At 33.9% G+C, this 23,627-nt stretch overlaps 2 protein-coding genes across 5 annotated transcripts; one reads left to right on the top strand and one right to left on the bottom strand.

Moving 5' to 3' along the window:
* Window positions 1-1,201: 1,201 nt before the first annotated feature.
* On the top strand, window positions 1,202-3,805 carry LOC137835292 (CBS domain-containing protein CBSX5). The gene is made up of 2 exons (XM_068643738.1): window positions 1,202-1,681; window positions 2,678-3,805. The coding sequence occupies exons 1-2, from the start codon at window positions 1,353-1,355 to the stop codon at window positions 3,528-3,530; spliced, it is 1,182 nt and encodes a 393-aa protein (XP_068499839.1). The 5' UTR covers window positions 1,202-1,352; the 3' UTR covers window positions 3,531-3,805.
* Window positions 3,806-5,265: 1,460 nt separating this feature from the next.
* LOC137835291 (Regulator of chromosome condensation (RCC1) family protein) lies at window positions 5,266-19,082 on the bottom strand. Of its 4 annotated transcripts, none has more exons than XM_068643737.2 (6): window positions 17,804-19,082; window positions 17,080-17,289; window positions 7,029-7,139; window positions 6,178-6,537; window positions 5,963-6,070; window positions 5,266-5,787 (listed from the first exon to the last, which is right to left on the bottom strand). In XM_068643737.2, the coding sequence occupies exons 1-6, from the start codon at window positions 18,140-18,142 to the stop codon at window positions 5,479-5,481; spliced, it is 1,437 nt and encodes a 478-aa protein (XP_068499838.1). In that variant the 5' UTR covers window positions 18,143-19,082; the 3' UTR covers window positions 5,266-5,478. The 4 variants fall into 4 exon arrangements, with proteins under 4 accessions (XP_068499838.1, XP_090158237.1, XP_090158238.1 ...); XM_090302111.1 differs by having other exon boundaries at window positions 17,809-19,063; XM_090302112.1 differs by having other exon boundaries at window positions 6,178-6,578; window positions 17,804-19,038.
* Between the last annotated feature and the right edge of the window lie 4,545 nt (window positions 19,083-23,627).

Genomic DNA, 23,627 nt, shown 5'->3' with positions numbered 1-23,627 from the left:
TATTGGTGTGTGAACTGAATAAAGGTGAGAGTATGTTCTCTTTTTCTTTCTTTCTATTGTTTCTTTCTATTGTTGCCTTAAAATGAGAAATTAAGGAAAGAGTGAAGCAATTAATTTGCATATAAAACTTGTCTATTAATATTAATTAAAAAATTAAAAAAATAATTATTTTTAAGTAATTTATATGAAATGAAAAATATTTCATTATTAATAGAATGAGATATATTAAATAATAATATAATAAGAAACAATTTGCGTGAAAAAAAACAGTTATTTAAAAGAATTCTGTTTATATATTGGAATGTATTAAAATTTAATTATTTATCTTTAATTAATATTACCAAATTAATTAAAAAAATTACTATTTTTATTTACAAAAGGATAACGTGTTGTCGTATCTATGCTTAAATCTAAGAAAATTTTAAATGAGTTTATGATGTAGTCTTCTGGATATAATGTGATGTAAGTTTTCAACTGACCTTACTATATACTGCATTACTTTTTATCACTCACACAATACTTTATTAAAGGATAAAATTTTATAAAATATATTTTCATTTTTTAGTTTTACTTTTATAACTTAGATTAATAAACTTTCTATTTTTTTAAGCCTTTTTTTTTGTCTGAAAAGAAGACATTAATTATTTTCACATATTATATATTTTTTTTCCTGAAAAGAAGATGAAATAGTCCCACAGTTGTTGTACCTTAGTACCCTACACTCTGTAACACAGTCTCACACTTCGCCATCCCAAAGCAGACTACAATTATACCTTTTTAAGGGTATGATTTTTAAATTAAATTTTGTACTATTCTTTTAGTTGGTTCTGCTGAAATAGATTTTTTTTTAAATCTTATTTAATTTTTTTAATGATAAATTTATTTTTCTTTAACATTTTTTATATTTTTATTTAAAGAAAAATTATTATATTATTTTATAGAAAAATTAATTGAAAATATTGAATATAATAGTAAAAAATACTATCAAATCTTTATTTTTTGATTTCACAAAATAAGATGAAAATAATAGTAAAAAATACTAGAAAATATTTATTTTTAGATTTTAGATTTTAGATTTTAAAAAAAATATTTATAATTTAAGTTTTAAATTATGAAAGTATTAAGTTATTTTAAAATACTTTGAGAGTTTATCTATGAAAATTTATGATATTTATTTTAACCAAGATGTCATAAAAAAAACATGATTTTGCATCTCAAAATAGATTGCACGCTCTTATAAATACACCCCCCTTTCTTCCTATTTCTCCCACACCCACCCACCCACCACCTCCACCACCCAAAGCATTAGTCACGCGCCGCCGCATTTATTTCCCCGGAGACCCATCCTTTGCATGGCAGTGAGCTTTCTGGCGCGCGATGTATCGGACCTCTGCCTTGGGAAGCCGCCGCTGAGGTCGCTGTCCACCGCCGCCACCGTCGCCGACGCCTTGGCCGCGCTGAAAAACACTGACGAGAGTTTCATCAGCGTGTGGCTCTGCTGTGAGCACGAGAAGGAGCAGGAACTGTGCAGATGTGTAGGGAAAGTGTGCATGGTTGATGTTATCTGCTACCTTAGCAAAGAGGACAATCTCTTGTCTCCTTCTTCTGCTCTGAACCAACCCATTTCTGTGATTCTCCCTAAGGATTGCTCCCTCGTTGTGCATCTCCAACCTTCTTCTAGGTGCTTCCCTTTTTCCCTATCCATTTTCAACATGAATATGGAGACACTAAGTTACTATTATTCCTTCAATCAATTTTATTATTGGAGGATTTTTTAAGTAAACTACTCTAAAATCCGAAGAGTTTTTAAGAGATTTTGCTAAATTGTTTTTTTTTTTTTATGTTTATAACGACCTCTCTTCCAGCTAATGTTTGTTGCACAATTAGGGGTTCATATAATCTATAAGGGGGTGTTAATGTAGTATATTTCAAACAGTGGAAGGATTTGGGGTTAGTTGAAAAATGGGGGCTTTCAGCAATCTACGAAACTTCAAGATACCAGTGTGATTTACTACATTTTTTTAGGTTTTAAATTACTACACTTTTACTACCTTTTTACTTTGATATTGTCGGAAATGTACTAAATAATTTTCTGCTGTTGTCACAATTATGATCCTGAATGATCACTTCAAAATGTTATGGTACAATTTGCAGTATTAAGCTAATTTTTGAAATCATATTTTTATTATAAAATAGAGGTTTGAAAGAATAAATGGCGTGATTGTGATTAATAAAAGGATGTAAGTTTTCTTATATAAGGGAAAATAGTATTTGATGAATAAAATGTGAGGATAATTCCTTTAGCGTGTTGGATTGTGTAAGTCAAGGTCAGAGTGCAAGGTGTTTGGATGATTTTATCATGTGAACTTAATCTGATTCGGATACCGGTTATTTTAAAAAATCTAGATTTGGAATCTGGACTAATTTCGAGAGATTAGTAGAGGTAAGAAGAAAACTTTGACAAACCAAAACAAATCAATAAGGCAAGGTTGAGTGATTCTTTTTATTTCTAATTGTAGCCTGATTTTTTTATTATAGCCTCTTTTGAATTTGTTGAATCTGTTTTTTTTTTTGGATGGAGTTAAACTTTTGTTTCTTCCTGGTGTTTTAGTGTGTAGTGCAGATGAAGAGCTAGGTGAATTAACCATTCTTGATCTTTGTTGTTTGGATTTTTCAGCTTGTTGGAAGCTATTGATCTTATACTCCAAGGGGCACAGAATCTTGTGGTGCCAATATTGCCAACTAAGAGGAGTGGAGTTTCAAGAAGGAAACAGCATCTGAAGGCATCATCAACTGTTATTAACAGCCACAACGGTGGTGAATTCTGCTGGTTGACTCAAGAGGATGTGATTCGATTCCTTCTTGGTTCCATTGGGGTCTTCACTCCACTTCCTGCACTGTCTCTTGACTCTCTTGGGATCATCAGCTCTGATGTGCTTGCCATTGACTACTTCTCCCCTGCATCTTCAGCAGTGGGAGCTATCTCAAAGTCCCTCGCCCAACAAACTTCTGTTGCCATTGTGGACAGTGACGGAACTTTCATTGGGGAGATATCACCCTTCACCCTTGCTTGTTGTGATGAGACGGTTGCGGCCGCCATTGCCACATTGTCTGCAGGGGACTTGATGGCCTACATTGATTGCGGAGGCCCTCCTGAGGATCTTGTGAGAGTGGTAAAGGCTAGGTTGAAGGAGAAGAGTTTGGAGAAAATGCTGCAAGAGTACACAGTTTTGTCATCTTGTGAGAGTTTACACTCTGCATTTTCCTCTTCCTCTGATGAGGAGTCACCAACAAGAACAATGACTAGGTCTGGGAGGTACTCAAGGTCATCTAGCTATTCAGCCAGGATGGTGAGGAAAGCGGAGGCTATAGTTTGTCATCCCAAGAGCTCGCTTATCGCTGTAATGATCCAGGCCATTGCTCATAGAGTGAACTACTTGTGGGTTATTGAGGATGATTGTAGCTTAGTCGGCATTGTTACTTTTTCTGACATGTTGAAAGTGTTCAGAGAACATTTAGAGACCATGTAGATTGCTAGGATTCTGTGGTGAGGTTTTGGCTTTGGATGTTGGTGAGAAGCATGAAACCAAGGTCAATGAACATGGCCCTTCTGTTGTTTTGAGTATTGCAATGTGGCCCGGGAGGTTTGGATTTTGTTGTGGTTTTTTTCAGTGTGCTTCCCCTTCTAATAAAACTCCCTTCAACGCAATTCTTTGTAGAGGACCAGTTTTTCCTGCCTTAGTTTGCCTGAGAGTACCTACTTAAAATGTACCCTTCTTTAATGGAACACTTTCTTTTGCAACGACATTTGTGTATCAATTTGCTTTAGATTTTGTGTTTTAAAAGGTTTCCTTTCATCAGTTTATTAGGTAACTACAACTTCTCTTAACAATGAAGTTTTCTGATAATGCATATATATCGTCTGCGTTTTAAGGTTCCTACTGTCACAAGAGATGAATGACACCCACAATTTCTTTTAAGGTACATTATGCAAAGTGAGAAAATCACCTTCAAGTCAAATAATTCTAAATTTGAATACATTTTGAAATTGACTGAAACTATTGAAGAACCAAGTTTATAGTAGAGGTGGTGGCCCTATCACAGATTATTAGTCTCTGTGCTCTTAAGAATTTGTTGACTATTACAGATATGGACAGTTGGACACCATCGGAATATGATATGAGTGAAGTACTTTGTTATAGTGTATGGCTAGGGGAAATTTGAAATCATTGCATCATTTAGTGACAACGATGTGGTTGTTCACAGAAAACACAGCACACATTTTCTTGTACCACTTTAGTTTTAGAAAATACAAGATGGGCAGAGATATTTATTTTTACTATAATACTTTTGAAGATATTAGACAGTTTTTTACATTATATGAAGCAAGAGTGTTGATATGTCGGACACGTGTCTGACACACCCCTTGCACATGTATGTATATCTGGTATGGGATCTTATCTTCTTTGTTTTATCAACTCTGCCAGTGGGGTTATACAAGATAACAACACTTCATTTTTAAGAATACAAGACAATTAGTGCCGGCTTCTTTTAACATTCAAGTTGTTCTTTTAGACTTTACATATAAGTATTATAAAATTAACTAATTTATTATAGTACATGATAATATATTTTTAAATGATAAAATAAGAACATATTCTAATTACATGCAATAGAATTTAGTGAGACTAATTGAAAAAATCTAGATAAAATTTCAATTATAATTTTCATTCACTCAGGTTAATGCCAGACTAGATTGATTTATTGTCTAATAAATCGGAAATTTTAATAACTTCCTGAAAAATTTATACGAGCATCTACAATCTTCTTTTATAACAATTTATGTATGCTTAAAAGGTTTAAATTTTACCTTCTATGGATGAACTCTCGATCCATATATATTTAATTAATCTGGATTTTAATTAATTCTTCATTAAAAATTAATTATGCACCGTGTAAAATATATATACTTTTTCGTTTATTAAAATAATGGTTTCGAATGCAAAATTAAAATAAACAAAAAGGAATTAAAAACTCATTAACCTTGAAGAATTTTAAAATACTAAAACCTCACCAAGTAATTTTTGTCCCGGTACTAATACTCAACTAGTCTAAATGCAACAATACATCTAATAGTTTGTTTGTCCATTCAAGAATTACAAACACAAATCATTATTTCATTAATAATATGAAAGCCAGCAAAATAGAAATTGAGTTCCAGAATTGCATAGCAAAACAAAATCCACCCTTAAGGGTGAAGAAAAATGAAGATAATGTTGTGTCATTTATTATTGTTTTAAAAAACTATAACATAATACAATATAGAACAGTAAGCTATAACATAATACAATATAGAACAGTAAGCTATAACAGTAGTGATGAATATAACACTAGGGGAGTCAGGTATCTGATGTATCAGACCCACACATAGAAAGAGGTGATTGCTTTTGGAGCCTCACATGCTTTCTTTCTACATCTTCAGATGCCTCTATTGAAAATTTGAGTTGGCTCAAGGCAGCTTCTTAATGTGTCGTGACCAAGTTGTGCTCTTTCATTATCTCCAAAGCCAAATATCTTTCCCCTGCTAGTGATCACCACAGTGTGGAACAAGCCAGTGCTAATTTGAGAAACATGGTGAGATTTCAAGGTATCTAAGATTCGAGGTTTCAATACTTTATCTAATACCCTTCTGTCCAGGAATCCGAGGCTGCCAAATCCCATGGAGCCAAAGCCATAGACTAAACCAGAATCAATTAGCACAAATGTTTTCCTCTTCCTTGCACAGACCTACAAGTAACAAATAAACATAAGCCCTTACACTATGAATATGATAGGACTATGCATGCAGTGTCAAGTCTCATCACAACTAAGACTTCATCTAGAAAGGCAAATTGCAAATGTGGTAAACCATTGATCTCTCAACAAAGATTGACCTAGAATATGGGAAAATAAATAATAATACCTGAACAGCCAGTTGATTCTTAAGACTAGTTAACATCTCTGGAGTTGTCTTCTCAATCTCATCGCCATGGCCTAAAGCACCACAGTATCCCTTGCCCCATGTATATACCTGGACCATTAATAACAAAATCCTAGTAATTCTCACAAGCTCTTAAATAATGAAAACCAAGAATAACAAATAAAACTTGGAAATATATCTTGCCCAATGAAACTCACAAATCCATTTGAGTCAAGGGCCACTGCATGCTCATCCCCAGCAGATACACGGACAATATGAATACCTTTCCGTCTGAATTTCTGTACAGCACGTGGCTGAAACTCATTGTGTTGCTCACCATGGCCAAGACAGAAATTTGCACCTGACCCAAAGGAGTACACTGTTCCATTTTCTGTTACGGATAAGATATAGCTTGGTCCTGCAGCAATCTGAACAACAGATCCAAGAACTTCAATCATTTTGGGGGTTGGCCTGTCCTGAGTGTCACCATGACCAAGTTGGCCATGTGTGTTGGTTCCACATGTATAAACATGACCTTGTCTGGTGAGGAAAACTGTGAAGTTAAGCCCCGCCGCAACCTAAGACATTCAGGCACTTCTCAATATCTTTTAATGGGGACCTTACAAAAATAAACATCATGGAGAAATAATAAAATTGAGAACTAAAGAGTTAGTAGTAAATGGACATCAAATGAATGGCTAGAAAACAGCACACCATAGCAAACTGGTGGAACATCTTATGTGCCTACCAGCATGAACAGTTGTCGAGACTCAATATAGGATTTACAGATGTCCAACTTGAAACAACACACAATGTCTCAAATATATGAAAAAACACTTATATGAAAGAAATAAGAACCACAGCAAACTAACTTGGTTTGAAACTAAAATTACAAAATACTTTACTTCAGATTTCACAGAAAAACTGGATTGCACGTCTTGAATTAACTTTAAACTCAGCCAACAACTATTTAATCCATGAGATTAGTAATAAACAATAGGATACCGACATTATTTTCAACTTAGCCAACAACTATCATCTCTAAATAATTCGATGATGATTTGCAAACCTGTTTGCAAGGAATCCCCTTAAGGGATTCAACAAGACGAGGCCTGGAAATTGGTCGGCTAGTATCTCTGTGTCCACAGCAAGAAGCTGAATTATCTCCACATGTGAATACCTGCATCAGTCAAAGTTGAAATTGTTTGTTTATGATAAAAACACTTATTAATCATTATGCAGTCTCATACCATTAGTTTCAATCCCAGGAAAAGAAAGCAACAATGGATCTCAATTATCAAAACGGAGCATACACACAAATTCTTTAGACTTAGCCTTGTATTTAGAGCTGCTAAGAATTATAAGAATTTTGTAGCTAAGTTTTACTATTTAAGGCACACCGTTACACAAACACTAATGAGTGCAAGTATAGCATACATCATTTCCTAATATTTGCATTATCTCCCCAGTAACTGAAGACCAGATGAAGAAAACTTCATAATTGACGGATATATGTTTAAATACAAAAGTTTACTATGATGTAGCTCTGAGTAAGAAATATTAGAAATAGTTAAACTACCTGTTATTACCTTTCTTTTAAAAAAATTCATAACATTACAAAAGTCTAATCTATTCCAGTTACAGGAATAAAATCAATTCCAGTTGTCCCAGGTAGTCAGATCCAAAACCAGACAAAAATAATGATAGGCAAGGAATAATTTTGGGCCATGCGACCAGGTATCCGCCATCTCTCATACCAGCAGATGAAAGGGCGGAGCAAGAAGGGGTTATGCTAGGGGTGTGGTAGACCTTACCACCCACGACATCTCTTCTTCTCTAGGTAGCACTTTTGGTTTACCTCTTTGCAAGACACCGTTGAACCAGCCACCACCACGCATGCTCTATTTTCATTTCTCCTCTTCTTTGGCTTCTTCATCCTCTGTTTTTCTGAATTTTCTTTTTTCTATTTTCAACCAAGCCCGGATTATAAGTGTACTGTTTCTATACTTTTTACCGATTATATATATATATATATATATATATACTGTATTTTGTATTTCTTTATTTATTATATTATAAACGGTATTTTATGTTGTTTCTATATGTTTTTTATCATACTTTTTGTAGGATTATATGTACTTTATACACAAACACAGACTACAGAAAGGTGATTTTATAATGTATCAATTAATTTGTTTTGTTCTAGAGATGAATACTGCTACTAATCCAGCAATAAAACAAGAGGATAAAATTAGATCTCTATGGAAATATTTTTTAAAAGTAAGAAAGGTTCCTAGCAGTGGAAATTTCCAAATTAAGTGCAATTTATGTGAACTTGCATACAATGGATCTTATACTAGAATTCTCAACAACTAGAGTTAGAGTTTGTTCAAAAGTCTTAACAACTAGACTTCTTTTATTTAAGAAGTTGGACAACAAAGTATAATGGAAAATTGAGAGGTCAAAGAAAAAATGTGTCTCTTTGCCCCGTCTCTAACTAAGACAAAGTCATAAACATTGGATCTAATCCAAAAAAGTAACATCTTTGGAAGCTACTTTGCACAAGGCCCAAATACTCTTGATTGTGAAATTGCAAGGATGTTTTACTCTTCAAAACTACCATTTCATCTAGCATAGGATCCTTAGTTTACAATAGCATTTTTTTTGAGGCCTCCACTATTTCTAATCTTAGTGGGTATGTATATTGAGCTTGCAATAAAAGTTGAGAACTACCTTGCTTTTGAAGGAAAGAAACCATGTAGAGAACTGTTGGAGATCCCACATCGACTAGAGATTAGAGCCTTTCATTGTATATAAGTGGGTGCAAACCTCAACCCTATGAGCCGGTTTTATGGGGGTTGAGTTAGGCTTAAAGTCCACTTCTTAACATGGTATCAGAGCCATTTCGAGCCTATCCTAGCGAGTGTTTGTGTTGGGCTTATCAGGCCACCCGCTATCGGGCCGCTATCGGACCACCCATAATATATAGTCCCACGCACGAGTTGGCAGTCTCGGCGTGAGGGGGGTGTGTTGGAGATCCCACATCGACTAGAGATTAGAGCCTTTCATTGTATATAAGTGGGTGCAAACCTCAACCCTATGAGCCGGTTTTATGGGGTTGAGTTAGGCTTAAAGTCCACTTCTTAACAAGAACCTTTTGCAAATAGTAAAATATCATGGAGTGGGAAGGGAGTGACATAGGTAGCAATGGGCGGAGTGATCTTCAAAAAAGACCTTTGATAAATTCAATGGTTGTCACTATGAGTAGACTAAGTTTTTAAGCGCATTAAATTGCTCTAGTGAGATAAAAAAAAACAAAGACTTCATTGCTAAGCACATGAGAAATGTAAATATAGAGGTTGGAGCAACAAATGTGACGCAAACTGTAACTGACGATGCAGTTATTTGTGACGCAACAAGTTTGCTAAAAAAGGCTTGTGTTGTATTGAAAAAATAGTGTTGCATGCCAACAATGTTCTTGGATCACACAAATTGCAGATGTTGTGACTTATATCGGAAACTTCATCGTGGGGGCATTTCATGAGATTGCCAATGTTGAACACTGCAACTCATTGAAGTTGGTTTCTGTTGTTCCAACAAAATTTGTGTCAACCATAGTAATACAAAAGAGGTTTAGAAGCTTGAACAAAGGATTCCAAAGGATGGTTATTAGTGATGGATGTTGAGACCCTGGACAATCTGTCTAGACGGTTTGTTAAGCCCTTAGACGGTGTGTTGAGGCACTTGACGGTCTCTGACCCACTAGACGGTTTGATAACCAGAAAATCATGTGGAATTTATGTTTTTATGTTTGATGATAACAAAAACTAACTAAATTGTTTACTTGTATTCTGATTGTTCTAACAATGTTTTGTACAAATGCAGTTTTCAGTAGACCTTCTAAGCGTCTACAACATGCATTCATGATAAAAGTCTGATAAGACTAGTTGATTAAATAATCTAACAGAGGTTAGTGAAAGTTGTGGGCATCTACAGTTTTATTCATGTTAGACAGTCTAATGAATGTATTAAACATGTAATAGGTTTGTTTAAAACAATTAATTATGAAAAATGAAATCTTCTAAATGCATATATCTGCTAAAAGCACGTTCAGTCAAATAGAGATTATACCTAAAAATAAAAAAGATTTTATCTGCAAGTTTAGTGGAACAAAAAGATATTAACGTGAGTGGAAAGAAATAGATGAAATATATTTCTGAGATATCTTACAAATGTGATTACAGTCTCTATTTATAGACTGTTTTACAACCTAATTAAAGAAAGAAATAATAGGCAATGAAAGCCAGAAATAATGAGTGTTTAAAGCTGTACAAATCAAATAAAATCAAATCACTAACAAATCTGTCCTAATAAATATAAAATGGAATCTGCACTTAATTATAACATAATTCTCCTGATTATGCAACACTCCCCCTCAAGTTGGTGAATGTATATCTATCATTCCCAACTTGCAAGTAAGATCTTCGAATTGTTTTGTGGAAAGTCCCTTAGTAAACATATCTGCCAATTGGAGTCTTGAAGGGATGTACTCAGTGGCTATAAGACCATCATCCAACTTCTCTTTAATAAAGTGTCGGTCTATCTCTACGTGCTTTGTTCGATCATGTTGAACCGGATTGTGTGCAATACTGATAGCGGACTTATTATCACATGCCAAACCCATAGGAGCTTCATATTTTATTTTTAGGTCATCAAGTATGATCTTCATCCATAAGAGTTCACACACCCCTTGAGCCATGGCTCTAAATTCTGCCTCTGCACTTGATCTTGCAACTACATTTTGCTTCTTGCTCCTCCATGTCACCAGATTTCCACCCAAGATCATGCAGTAGCCTGTGGTGGATCTCCTATCAACAATCGATCCTGCATAGTCAGCATCAGTATATACTTTCAAGGATAAGTTTTCCCCCTTTTTGAATAGCAATCCTTTTCCTGGAGAGGCTTTTAAGTACTGAATAATTTTATCTACTGCCTGCAAGTGTCTTTCTCTTGGATCATGCATAAATTGACTAACCACACTAACTGCATAGGCTATATCTGGCCTAGTGTGTGAAAGATAAATGAGTTTTCCCACAAGTCTTTGATATTGTGTCTTCTCCACTTTTGGGTTTTCCTCATCATTCCCAATCCTATGATTTTGCTCTATTGGCACTCCAGTGGGCTTACAACCCAACTTACCAATCTCTTTGAGAAGATCAAGGATGTATTTCCTTTGAGAAATAAAGATGCCCTGTCTCGAGTAAGCAACCTCTATCCCAAGGAAGTACTTCAGCTTCCCAAGATCCTTCATTTCAAATTGAGCAGCTAGTCTCTCCCTCAAATTTTGTTTTTCAATCTCATCATCACCTGTAATAATCATATCATCTACATAGACCAAAAGTAGAGTGAGCTTACCATTCTGAGAATGTTTTATAAACAGAGTATGGTCACCTTGGCTTTGTCGGTACCCCAAAGATACCATAGCTTGAGTAAACCTTCCAAACCAAGCACGAGGTGATTGTTTAAGACCATATAGGGCCTTCTTAAGTCTGCACACCTTATTCCCTTCATTAACAATACCATAACCAGGTGGAATCTCCATGTATACTTCTTCCTCCAAGCTTCCATGCAAGAAGGCATTTTTAACATCAAATTGGTGCATTGCCCAACCAAAGTGTGCTGCCAGGGAGAGAATAATCCTGACGGTATTCATTTTTGCCACTGGAGCAAAAGTCTCCTCATAATCGATCCCATAGGTTTGAGTGTACCCTTTTGCAACCAACCTTGCTTTATACCGATCCAGTGTGCCATCAGACTTATACTTAACTGTGTATATCCACCTACAACCCACTGCTTTCTTATCTTTTGGTCTCTCTACAATCTCCCAAGTCTCATTCCTTTCTAACGCGCTCATTTCTTCATTCATGGCTCGAATCCAGTTCTCATCTTTTAAGGCTTCTTGTACCGATGAAGGGATTTTGATAGAATCAATAGCTGAAAGAAAACTCTGGTGCTGCATAGAAAGTTTTTTTGTAGACACAAATTGGGATATAGGATATTTGGCACAAGATCTTTTTTCTTTTCTCAAGGCAATAGGTAAATCATTTAGGTTAGGTTCAAAAGCAGTATTTAAGGTGTCCTCAAGAGTCTCACTGGTATGAGTTCTTACCTCCGGTTCAGACAATTGAAGTTGCTGTTCGACCAGGACGGGTTCTTGTTGCCTTCGCTGATATTGTTTTCCAAAATATTTGTCTTCATTATTCTTCTCTGGTAATGATGTTGGTGCAGGGTCTTTGTCATCCTCCCTAAGAACGAAATCCTGCAACAAAGGAAAAGGTGGCAACTCAAGGTCCTCAGCTTCTTGAATACTCTCCCCCTGAAGCTGAGAACTAGGAAAGAAAGACTCTGTTTCATGGAAGGTGACATCTTTGGAAATATACACTTTACGACTTTGAGGATGATAACATTTGTACCCCTTTTTGTTGGGGGCATAACCGATGAAGACACATTTGATGGCACGAGGATCTAACTTACCCCGATAAGGACTATGAACATGGACAAAAGCAGGACAACCAAAGACACGATTCTAAAGACTATTCAACATGGGAATAGAAGGATAGAATGTGGTCATAACCTGAATAGGAGTAACACCCTCTAAAACCCGAGAGGGTAATCTATTAATCAAATAAGTGGCAGTCAGGACTGCTTCCCCCCAGTAAGATCTAGAAACAGATGTTTGGAAAAGTAAAGCTCGAGTAACCTCAAGGAGATGACGATTTTTCCTTTCAGCAACCCCATTTTGTTGAGGAGTGTCCACACAGGTTAATTCATGAACAACTCCATTTTCCTCAAGGAACTTGGAAAGGTTTTGGTTCACATATTCTCTTCCATTATCAGAACGCAATCTCTTAATTGGACTTTCAAATTGTGTTTGAATCATTCTGTAAAACTTTACAAACAAGTGAAAAACTTCAGACTTATCTTTCATGAGGAATATCCAAGTAACCCGAGTACAATCATCAATAAATGAAACAAACCATTTTGCACCCGAGATATTAGGAATAGGTGAAGGTCCCCATACATCTGAATGAATAAGATCAAAAGGTTTAGAACTTTTATTACCATTGGGAGGAAAAGTTGTCCGATGGTGTTTAGCAAACTGACAAACATCACAATGAAATGACTCAGCAGACACTTTTGTAAATAAAACAGGAAATAAGGACTTTAGGGTACTAAATGGAGGATGACCAAGACGTCTGTGTTGAAGCCATATCTGAGAGGATGACCAAGATTCACGACCTTGCTGAAAATTAGAAGTGTGTGCCTGTAGTCTAGCACCCTTTTTACTTTCTTCATGTTGTAAATAATATAACCCGCCCTGCTCTTTAGCAATTCCAATAGTCTTCCCCGTGGCAAGATCCTGAAAAACACAATGGGAAGGGAAAAATACCACTACACAATTTAAATCTTGGGTAATCTTTTGAATAGACAAGAGGTTATTGGATAGTTTGGGAACATGAAGCACATTTTTTAAAGGAAATGAAGGTTGAAGGTGAATGTTACCACAACCATTAATGGGGGTAGTGGAACCATTAGCAACAGTAATATATGGCTTACCGGATAAAGTAGTGTAGGATGAAAAAAAAGAGGAATGAGGTGTCATATGATCAGTAGCACCAGAGTCTATAATCCAGATATTTTCAGTACTAGAAGCAATAAAGGATAAAAAACTAGAACTCTTACCACTCATAGTAAAGGAACAATAGCTAGATGGCTTACTAAGGGAGTCCATGAGAGTTCAAAACCAACTTTTTTCAGATTGGCAAAATTTGATCCTGTTCACGCACAAAAAAAAAAATCCGTCGGAAAAATTTTCCGGTGGCGGTTTCCGGCGAGCAGTGGCAGTTTCGGCGAGCGACGGCAGTGGTGGTCGGTGGTGGTGGTCGGCGGTGGTCAATGGCGGTGGCAGTAACGGTCAATGGTGCAAGGTGGTGGTGGTGGTCAATGGAGAAAGGATAAGGAAAATAAAAAGTTGCAGCAATGAAGGCTGTCCAACAAAAAAAAATAATTGCAGCAATGAAGGCTGTCCAAAAGAAAAATAATTGCAGCAATGAAGGCTGTCAAGAAAAATGATTACAGCAATGAAGGCTGTCAAGGAAAATGATTACAGCAATGAAGGCTAAAAAAAAAATTGCGGAAGCAGAGTCTCCTAGATCAGGAGCTCTGATACCAAGTGGAAAGAAATAGATGAAATATATTTCTGAGATATCTTACAAATGTGATTACAGTCTCTATTTATAGACTGTTTTACAACCTAATTAAAGAAAGAAATAATAGGCAATGAAAGCCAGAAATAATGAGTGTTTAAAGCTGTACAAATCAAATAAAATCAAATCACTAACAAATCTGTCCTAATAAATATAAAATGGAATCTGCACTTAACTATAACATAATTCTCCTGATTATGCAACAACGTGTTTTAGGAAACAAAGATATCTTTATTATCTCTTTTGGAATTATCTTGCTTAAACAGATGTTATTAGTTGTGATATATTGAGAATATCTCTAAATCATTTTTAACAAAAACAAATTGAAAATCTCAAATAATCTGATTTTAGCATCATGTAAATCTGGAATGAAAAGATTTTCTGATTATGTTTTGATTTGTTTTTACTAATCCATATTGCAAATACTTTCAAATTAGTTTCCTACACAAATTCGAAGAAAAATAAATTGAAAGATTGCAAATCCAAGATTTTTGTTTGTCTATCACCAAAAAGATGAAGATATGGAGATATTGCAAAATCCAAAGTTAACCAATTCAAGTATCAAAGGAAAGATTCAAAAAGCTAAATAAAGGGATTGAAGTTGAAGAACGCAAGTGTGGCAAGCCAAACAAATCAAGTTATTCAAATGATCTTGCTGAAAATACAACAAGAGTTATAGTGAGCATCTAATCAAGTAGTTAGAGTTTCTAGTCTTCAGGTTGTGTGTTAAACCTTTGTAATTCTTTGCATTGTGAAATTATACCCTTGTGAGGTTTCTCTGAGGTTTCTCTGTGCTCTCTTTGGGAGTGTTCTTTATTTTTCTTGAATTTTAATCTCAAGGGGAGGTTAAGAAGGTGTAACCTAGAGAGGTGTGAATGCTCTTGTAACATGGAGGTGAGAATACTCGTTGTAACCAAGGGTGTTGGTTAGTGGAAGCTCTCAAGCAATTTGTTAAGGGGACTATATGTAGCCCAAGTTTGAGTGAACCAAAATAAATTATTGTGTGTTGATCTCTTGTTACTCTCTTTGTTGCTCATGTTTTATTATTTTTCTTGTTAGACGATACAGTTCTACAAAAACATTTTTACTAGACGATCTACTAGCCAGTTTTTTAATCCGCTGCAAAAAGAGTCTAAGGCCCCATTCAACCCCACCCCTACCCTGCCTTCTGGAGCCAACTGTTCCTACAATGGATGGTTTTCTTATAGGGAGGATGCTATTGAGAAGGAAAAATTTGCAGAAGAAACTTTGTTGGATGATATTTGGTGGGGCAAGATTGATTACATACTTTCATTGATCCTATTTATGATGTCCTTCCTTAGAAAGTCATATATGAATATGGCTTGTCTTCACTTAGTATGTGAAATGTTGGATTAAGTGATTCAAAAAGGGAGAAAGTCCATATACTAACATGAAAGAAAGAAAAAAGTTGAAGAATTTTCACTTTTATGAGGTAGTGCACTCAATATTAATTGACCTTTGAACTAAGAGTAGCACACATTGTTGTTGGAAATATTAAGAAGTGAGTTTAAAATTAACTTAACTTTACAAAACCAGCTTATAAAGTAAGGATTTTTCCCACTTATATATTGTAAATTGACCTTATTTCTAATCGACTTGAGATTTCCAACAAGAAACATTTTTTAGATGTTTCATTGTTGATCAATCCAAGGTGTGAGCTCATTGGATTCCATCGGCCAAGTATTGGTGCAATACTATGTTCTGTGCCTCCAAAAATTTCACTTTGTTTGATATTGTGTATGGGTGCCCACTTCCAATTCTTTCGCCCTATTTACCCAATGACACAAAAGTCTATTTACCCAATGACACAAAAGTCGAGAAAATGCTTTTTTGGAAATGGGTCAATGTTTGTGCCAATTGGAACCCAATTTAACACTCACTTAGACTCGTATGAAGAGCTTGAAAGATTCACATTGAAAGGAAGTCCCATTTGCTATTGGTGCTTGGATTTTCCTTAAATTACATCCTCATGCTCAGATATGTTGAAGCCCACATTAGCGCAAAACTAGCACCCCACTACTATGGTCCATTTCAGGTTGTTGAGTTCATTGGAGTAGTACCCTACAAACTTCAACTGCCAACTCTTCTTGCATCCCCCCGGTGTTTCACATTTCTTTACTAAAGTCAGCTACTGAAATTACCATGTTTTGCAAGAGCTGCCAAAGAACCTTGAGAGTGCTATTGCTAGTGCTTGGGAACCTCTCCACGTCTTGGCTTCCAAAGGTGACAATCAAGGGAAAGATTTTGTCTCAAATACTTGTCCAGTGGTGCGATATACCAATTGAAAAGGCTACATGGGAGGACACTTTTACCATGCAACCCCAGACTTGAGGACAAGTTCTCAAGTCTGCTGCTCAAGAAGGGAGTATCCATAGGCCCTCGGACAATAGAGAGGCCTAGTTAAATAGGTCCAAAGTGTGGAAATTTGCGAGGAGGAATAGGAAATCTATTGGAGGACAAAATATCTTTCTTAGTGAGGAGTTGAGCTCTGGGGTAGTGGAGGTTTCTCTACTGCATTTTTACATCAGTATCATCAATATAACGTATTATTCACCCATTCTCATTCACTTTACTGCTATATCGTGTGAATTTACTTTCTGGTTTGCATCAAAGCATTTAATAATTACTTCAAAAGGGAAGCTTGGAAGCAAGCTTGTTAAGTAATTAAAATTAAAGATTTCAATCAGTACATCTATTAAACCCAATTCATATACTGAACAAAAAATTCATCATGGCATTCTCATAGAAGGATATAGTTTGTTCCAGACCAATGACTTGCTCATGAGTCATGAGTCATATAGCTAACTGAATAAAGGTTAAGCAACCACTAACCTCTCCAGATTGCAAGACAAAAGCTGCATGATTAAAGGAGGCTGAAACATGAACCACACGTGCCAAAGGTGGGAAATTAATCCGGGTAAATGCTACACACTGTGTTATTTCAGACCCATGACCAAGTACTCCACATAAACAAGAACCACAGGAATAGACAGAAGCATTGCTGATCAACAAGGTGTGATACTTTCCAGTTGTTATTTGCATCTGCCAATAAAATGTTCTTCATCATTATTTACAACTCCACCAGTTTTCCTTCAAATGGACAGTAAGAAGACTATAAAAAGTAAAAAAAATAATGAGGTATCCAAATTATGATATTTGTTCTTTACAAATCATAATAATGTGTCGGTAAAATGTTTCCAGTTGTTCAAAATCATTATAATGTCTATCGATGGTATGAGATGTATTTTCATAACATTTAAAACTCTAACTCCATTCGTTTTTCTTTGTTTTAATAACATTTTTCTGCTTTATTCCATTTCATTACAAAAGTGACATTGAACAAAAAGGAGTGGGGAGCAAACCATGCAATGTCAACACTTACACTTCAAAAGCAAAAGGAAAATATCTCCACCCTTGAGAAACACCTTTCTTATTTTATCAAAAGAAAAAAGAAAAAAATAACACGTTGGGAACCTAATAATTCACGCAGGAAATACTTTTTTTCTTTTTCACCAAAAGCAGACAAAAGTAATTATTTGATATAATGAAATAGTACATTGCCTGATGATGTCTCGACCATCTGAGAGGATTGTTCCACAGACTGCAAGAACCTCAAAACTCGCTTCCAATTTCCTCCACATCTGTCATACAACTCCCTCTGAGAAATCAAACTCATCCCAGCATATGTAACATGGGAGGCACACAATTGAAATGCAGCAAAGTCAATCAAGGACTTAAATTTGAAAGGGTACAAGCCATGAATACCACCAAAAGTTTTGGAAGTCAATTCTAAGCAAACAAGGTCCATTGCACTGAGCCTACCCGAGCACAGAATATCTAAAACCAAATGTGATGGCAATTCCTCAATGGAAAAATGTCTACAACGGTCTCCCATTCTCAAAATTCGCTCTTTCTCTTTCTTACTCCTCACCAAAGAAACTAGATGTGATTCAGAGAACCGGCAGAAAGATTCACAGTGACAACAACCAGCAACTCCCCTCTGGATCACAGCATCAAATTTTGAGACGAAATCTCAGGCAATTGAAGCAGCATATGAAGAACACGTCAGAGGGGAGAAAAACATGGGAAATTGAGTAGGAGAAAGGAGGTCTAGAGAATGGATAAGCAGGTGATGATTGAAACAATGGTTGGAAATAAAACATCAGAAGAGAACTAGTCACACACCCCACAAAAATCACCGTGCAATATCGAAGATCAAATTGAACCCTCTTGACATGCAAATTTACATCCAACACAGAAAAAGACACACACACACCCACACACAATTGTGAAAAAATACGAGTGAACTTCTGCAACCAACCAAACACCAATTAGATCAAATTTAAATCAGCAAACACTGATCTAGTGGGCTGAGCACGTAACTGGTGAAAACAAATTGAGAAAGAAAAAGGTGGGTGTTTGAGATCAGAAGGGAAGAAGGTGGATTGAACCAAAGAGAAAAAGAAAGCAAGTGGTGAGGGCGTGCCCAGAAGAGAAAAAAGCTAAAGGAAGTAACTTTTTGAGAAAAATGGAAAGAGGAGCGTGTTTGGGAGGGAATAAGTAGTAGTGATTGATGGGTTTGGTGAAAACGAGAAAAAGGTTAGTTAGGGTTTCTCATATAGGGATTATTTTCGCTGCTAATTGTTTCCTAGTTGCTGGGCCTAAATAGCTTAGGCTTTCTCTGTGTTGAATGAATGTTTGGTTTAGTGAGTGGGAAATTTTGAAGAGAGAAGAGAGAAATTGAGCAATTTCATGGCAATTCTCTTCTTTTCATTTTTGTTATGAAAGCATGAAAATGAAAACTGAGGAAAAAAACAGGGTGTTGTTTTGGTGGTACCTGCTGCTTAGATTCCATCTATGTTTTGTCGTCCAGCTTCATTACGCGTGGCAGTTTTCTACTGTGACACGTCAGCAACTCTTGTGTTTCACAAGTTGGGTTACAAGAGTACTAGCAACCCATTAGTGGGTTTAAGTAATTTACAAACTTTGATGGAAAGAGAAATGAATAATCACTTTATTATCTTGTTAAATACTGCAACGATGATGTATAATAGTTTGTTAAGTATTGAACTTTTTCTTAAATTACTCTCTCAGTACAAAGTAAAATATATCAGTGGACTACAATTGATAGATATTCAATATTTTAGGACTATATTATGTTGGCAAATTCTTCTGCAACTTCAATATTTTCATTCCCTTATTTTTATTTTTATTTTTTAAGTCATAAAACTAATAAAAAAAAATCAATGAAATGTAGAAATGGACTATAAAATTGCTTACTAATGTCTAGTTAGAAAGTGATTCTTATTTAGTTTGTGTTGTGTTTACGGTTAAGATAAATGTTCATTGAATATTGTTTCGTAATGGAATACTTGTCTTAATTATTATGGAAAAACCAGGTTTAGGGTTACTCATATTTTTCGTGAAGGGAATGCGTGTGCAGATAAGTTGGCTAATTTAGGATTTATTTATAAAAAATCTTTTCATTGTTATAATAGGTTACTATCTAGTTTGTTATTAGAATTCTTTATAAATAGGTGTAGTCTACCTATATATCGTTTTGGTTTAGTTCCCCATATTTTTGTATTTTCTTTCTTTTTTTTCTTTTTTAATAATATTTTTTTCATGCAATGGCAAATGATTGTTCTTACTTGAGGTGTCAGCATAGCTGAGATACCAAGTTGCATAATGATACCAAAATGGAGTATAAATTTAAAAAAAAAATTATCTTCATATTGAGAATGTAGAATATAATAAATCTTTTCGTTATTTTATCTCTCACACTTAAATGATAAAATTATCTCTCGAATATTATAGTGGAACAAAAATAAAAATGTTACAATTGAAAGAAAAATATAAAAATACGATATGTAATTGAAGTTATTTAAAAATATAATGTTATATTTTACTTAGATTATTTAAAAAAATTAAAAAATTAAAATAAATTTAAACAATTAAAATAAAGATGCAAGAAGGAGGAATGGAGAATTTACCAGTTATGTTTAAGGAGTTAAATTGATGTTCTATTTAGAAAACGATTACATGATTTAATTTTACATTTTATTAATCTTCACGTTTCATATAATTATTTTAATTTATAACGTGCCTAGTGATGAAGTACATTAATAAAGAATGCATTAAAAAAAGTTTTAGACTCTTGTAGTGAGTGGATACTACTTTCCGTTGTGCAATAAAGTAAAAGGATCATGGTGCATTCCGTGTAAGATACCAAACTATGAATTCACCAAATGATTTTATTAAAGAAGTATAAAATAGAATGTTTATATTTAATTTTAAAATGAATTTAGTTAAAATAATTCTTTTTTAAGTTTTTATTTTATCATTCAAACTCTAATATTACTGACACTGAAACCAATGTTCCTAAAAAGATTATGTAAGATTTATATAAAATTAAACATAAATTGTTTTTAAAATCCCTAGTATGACATAGTGTATCTTCCAACCTCTGATTGAGAATAATTAATACTAATGGTGTGAATGACTTTATTATAATAAATTATATATAATATACATAACATTATTTCATACTCAATCATATTCATAATTCAATTATTAATAAGTTATTTATTCAAGGATGATACATTGCATTTATTATATCCCATCTTCATGTATCAATAAGTCATTTATTTTAGGATGATACATTGCACTTACTATATCACACTTATTATATAACATCTTGATGAAAGGTTTTATTAATTTCTCATTATCTAATAAACTTAATATATGTGATTAGTCCACTAGTGAAGTTAAGATATGGTCATTTTTTTAAGTCACATGTTTAATATCTAATTCTCTAAATTACAAAATCTTTTTCTCGTGTAATCATCATTAAGGGTCACAATAACAAAGTATATCATTTAATATCATCAAATTATTTCTATCATATCTTGATAAACATAACATATATACTATCACAATCATGTATAAATGCATATAAACTTCAATATAACTAAATTAATCATAAAATATTACTTGAATGATTGGTTTTCACATGAGCAAAAGCATACATAGAATAAATGTTATAGTTTTTACCTTAATTTCGCTTAAACGAAAATACTATTGCACGAGTGAAAATCTTCTTATTTAAGCGAAAATTTCTCGCTTGATTGAGAACACAAGAGAGAAGATGTTCACTCTCTAACTCATTTTTGTTTAAACGAAAATATCTTACTTGAACAATAATGTATTACAACAAATCTAATGTTTTTAACAAATTATACCAGATCATACATAAAATTTATTCTACAAAATCTAATATTTTTAACAAGTTTAAAATTCATCAAACACTACTTTATCAATTCAAAACTCTTATCTCAAAAATATGTTCAAATTGACTAAAAACAATATAATAAAAATAATCATAATATAATTACCACAATCATAAAAGAATTCAATTTACAGACCAATAATAAAATGTGTATCCAAAACATAAAAATTTATAGATTTTTCTTAATTTCAAATCACACTATACACTCTAGTAATTGTTTTTTATAAAAAAAATATAATAAGAAAACATTATGAGTGTTTCTGTAATTAAAAACAAATGGTTAAAAAAACATATGCAAAAATTATACATTTTACATATATATATATATATATATTAATTATAATTTATTTACTTAACACTTAAAAATATTTAATTTAATCTTATAAAACTTAACTCGTCTTGAACACAATCAATTTCAATACAAGATTCAACATTAAAATTTAAACCCTAAAATTTTTAATTTATTCTTCCCAAATCTCACATATTTGTAGAAAACTTATATATGTAAGTCATGGAAGTAAAGATAAAACTAATTATGTAAGGAAAAATAAAATTCACTCTAAAAGATTCTAATTGATTGAAATTATCCTAAATTATACTATTTTCTAACCTGTGACTTATTATCGAAGAAAAAATTAACAAAAAAAGTAAAGGCACTTGAAAAAATGAAATTTAAAAGATAATAGTAATTTATAAATGAAATTAAATAATTAAACTTTATTTATATATATTAGATATATTTTTAAACTTTAACTCATATTACTTTTAAAATTATTTCTATTAAGCAGTGTTAGAAAACCATTGTTTATGTGAGTGTTGAAACTGAGTATTGTGTTCAACACTTGATTATTTTAAATAATTATAACTAAAAAATTCTTCTTATCACATTATATTATTTATTATATCGATTTATTTTTATGTTTTCTTTCTTATTTTTTATCTCTGGATGTCAATTAGAACTTTATTTAGGTTCATGGTACATGTTCCAGACAAGAAGAAAGATGATATCGTTTTAAAGCATTAGGTTTACTAGAGATATAGTGATTTCTAGCTAAATTGTGATTTGTCTATTCCTATCAACGTTCTCCATTATATGCTAAAATTCTCTCCCTTTCACCTTGTATCCGGTCTTATTTTAAGCCTTTTTCAGTATTAAACACTATTCCTCTATTTAAGGTTGATTTTATGGGATCTCTGTTTCTCCACTGATACGACATTAATGTCCTTGATTTGCACTACTACGGTATTAATGTCCTTAATTACATAGATATGTACTTGATTTGTTCATGATAATATCGAGCTCGACCTATGACACCACAACCCCCTAGCCTCATACAAAAGCCAATGAGACTAAGCTTAAATCCACATTAAGTCCAACTTTTAGGATCAACAAGTGATTTGTTATTGTCACAATTGGGCTCGATTCATGACACCACAACCCCTTAACCTTAGGCAGAAGCCAATGAGGCTAAGCTTAAATCCAAAATAAGTCTAATCTTTTAGGATCGACAACTGATTTGTTCTTGTCACAATTAAACTTGACCCATGACACCATAGTTCCCTAGCCTCAGGAAGTCAATGAGCCTAAGCTCAAATCCACAATAAGTCTAATCTTTAGGATCTACAACTAATTTGTTCTCGTCACAATTGAACTCGGCCCATGACACCAAAACTCCCTAGCCTCAAGCAACAACCAATGAGGCTAAGCTTAAATCCACAATAAGTCTAATCTATTAGAATCAACAAATAATATGTTCCTAGCATAATCATGCTCAACCCATGACACCATAACTGATGTGATTCCAATAGCCACATAGAACAAGATTCTTGACACTTTGAGGAATCACCTTGAGCTGGAAAATATAGAGGCACTTTCTTAGAAGTTGGATCATGGTTCTAAGTCAAGAACTCACCAATAACAAGTACCAAATCCCAAACTCATTTGGATGAACCAAATATTGTCAAATTGAATCAACAAAGGAATTTAAAAAGAAGAGACCGAACAGAATTGAATCAAAATCAAATGTACCGAACAGAATTAAGAAACAAACAGAATATAGGTGCTGGAAAATTAGAAGAACCGAAACAACAA

Source organism: Phaseolus vulgaris, chromosome 5, assembly GCF_051622355.1.
Source record: "Phaseolus vulgaris cultivar YP4 chromosome 5, ASM5162235v1, whole genome shotgun sequence".
Lineage (NCBI taxonomy): Eukaryota > Viridiplantae > Streptophyta > Magnoliopsida > Fabales > Fabaceae > Phaseolus > Phaseolus vulgaris.
The sequence above is the reverse complement of the archived record's forward strand: the minus strand, read 5'-3'. Positions and strand labels throughout refer to the sequence as shown.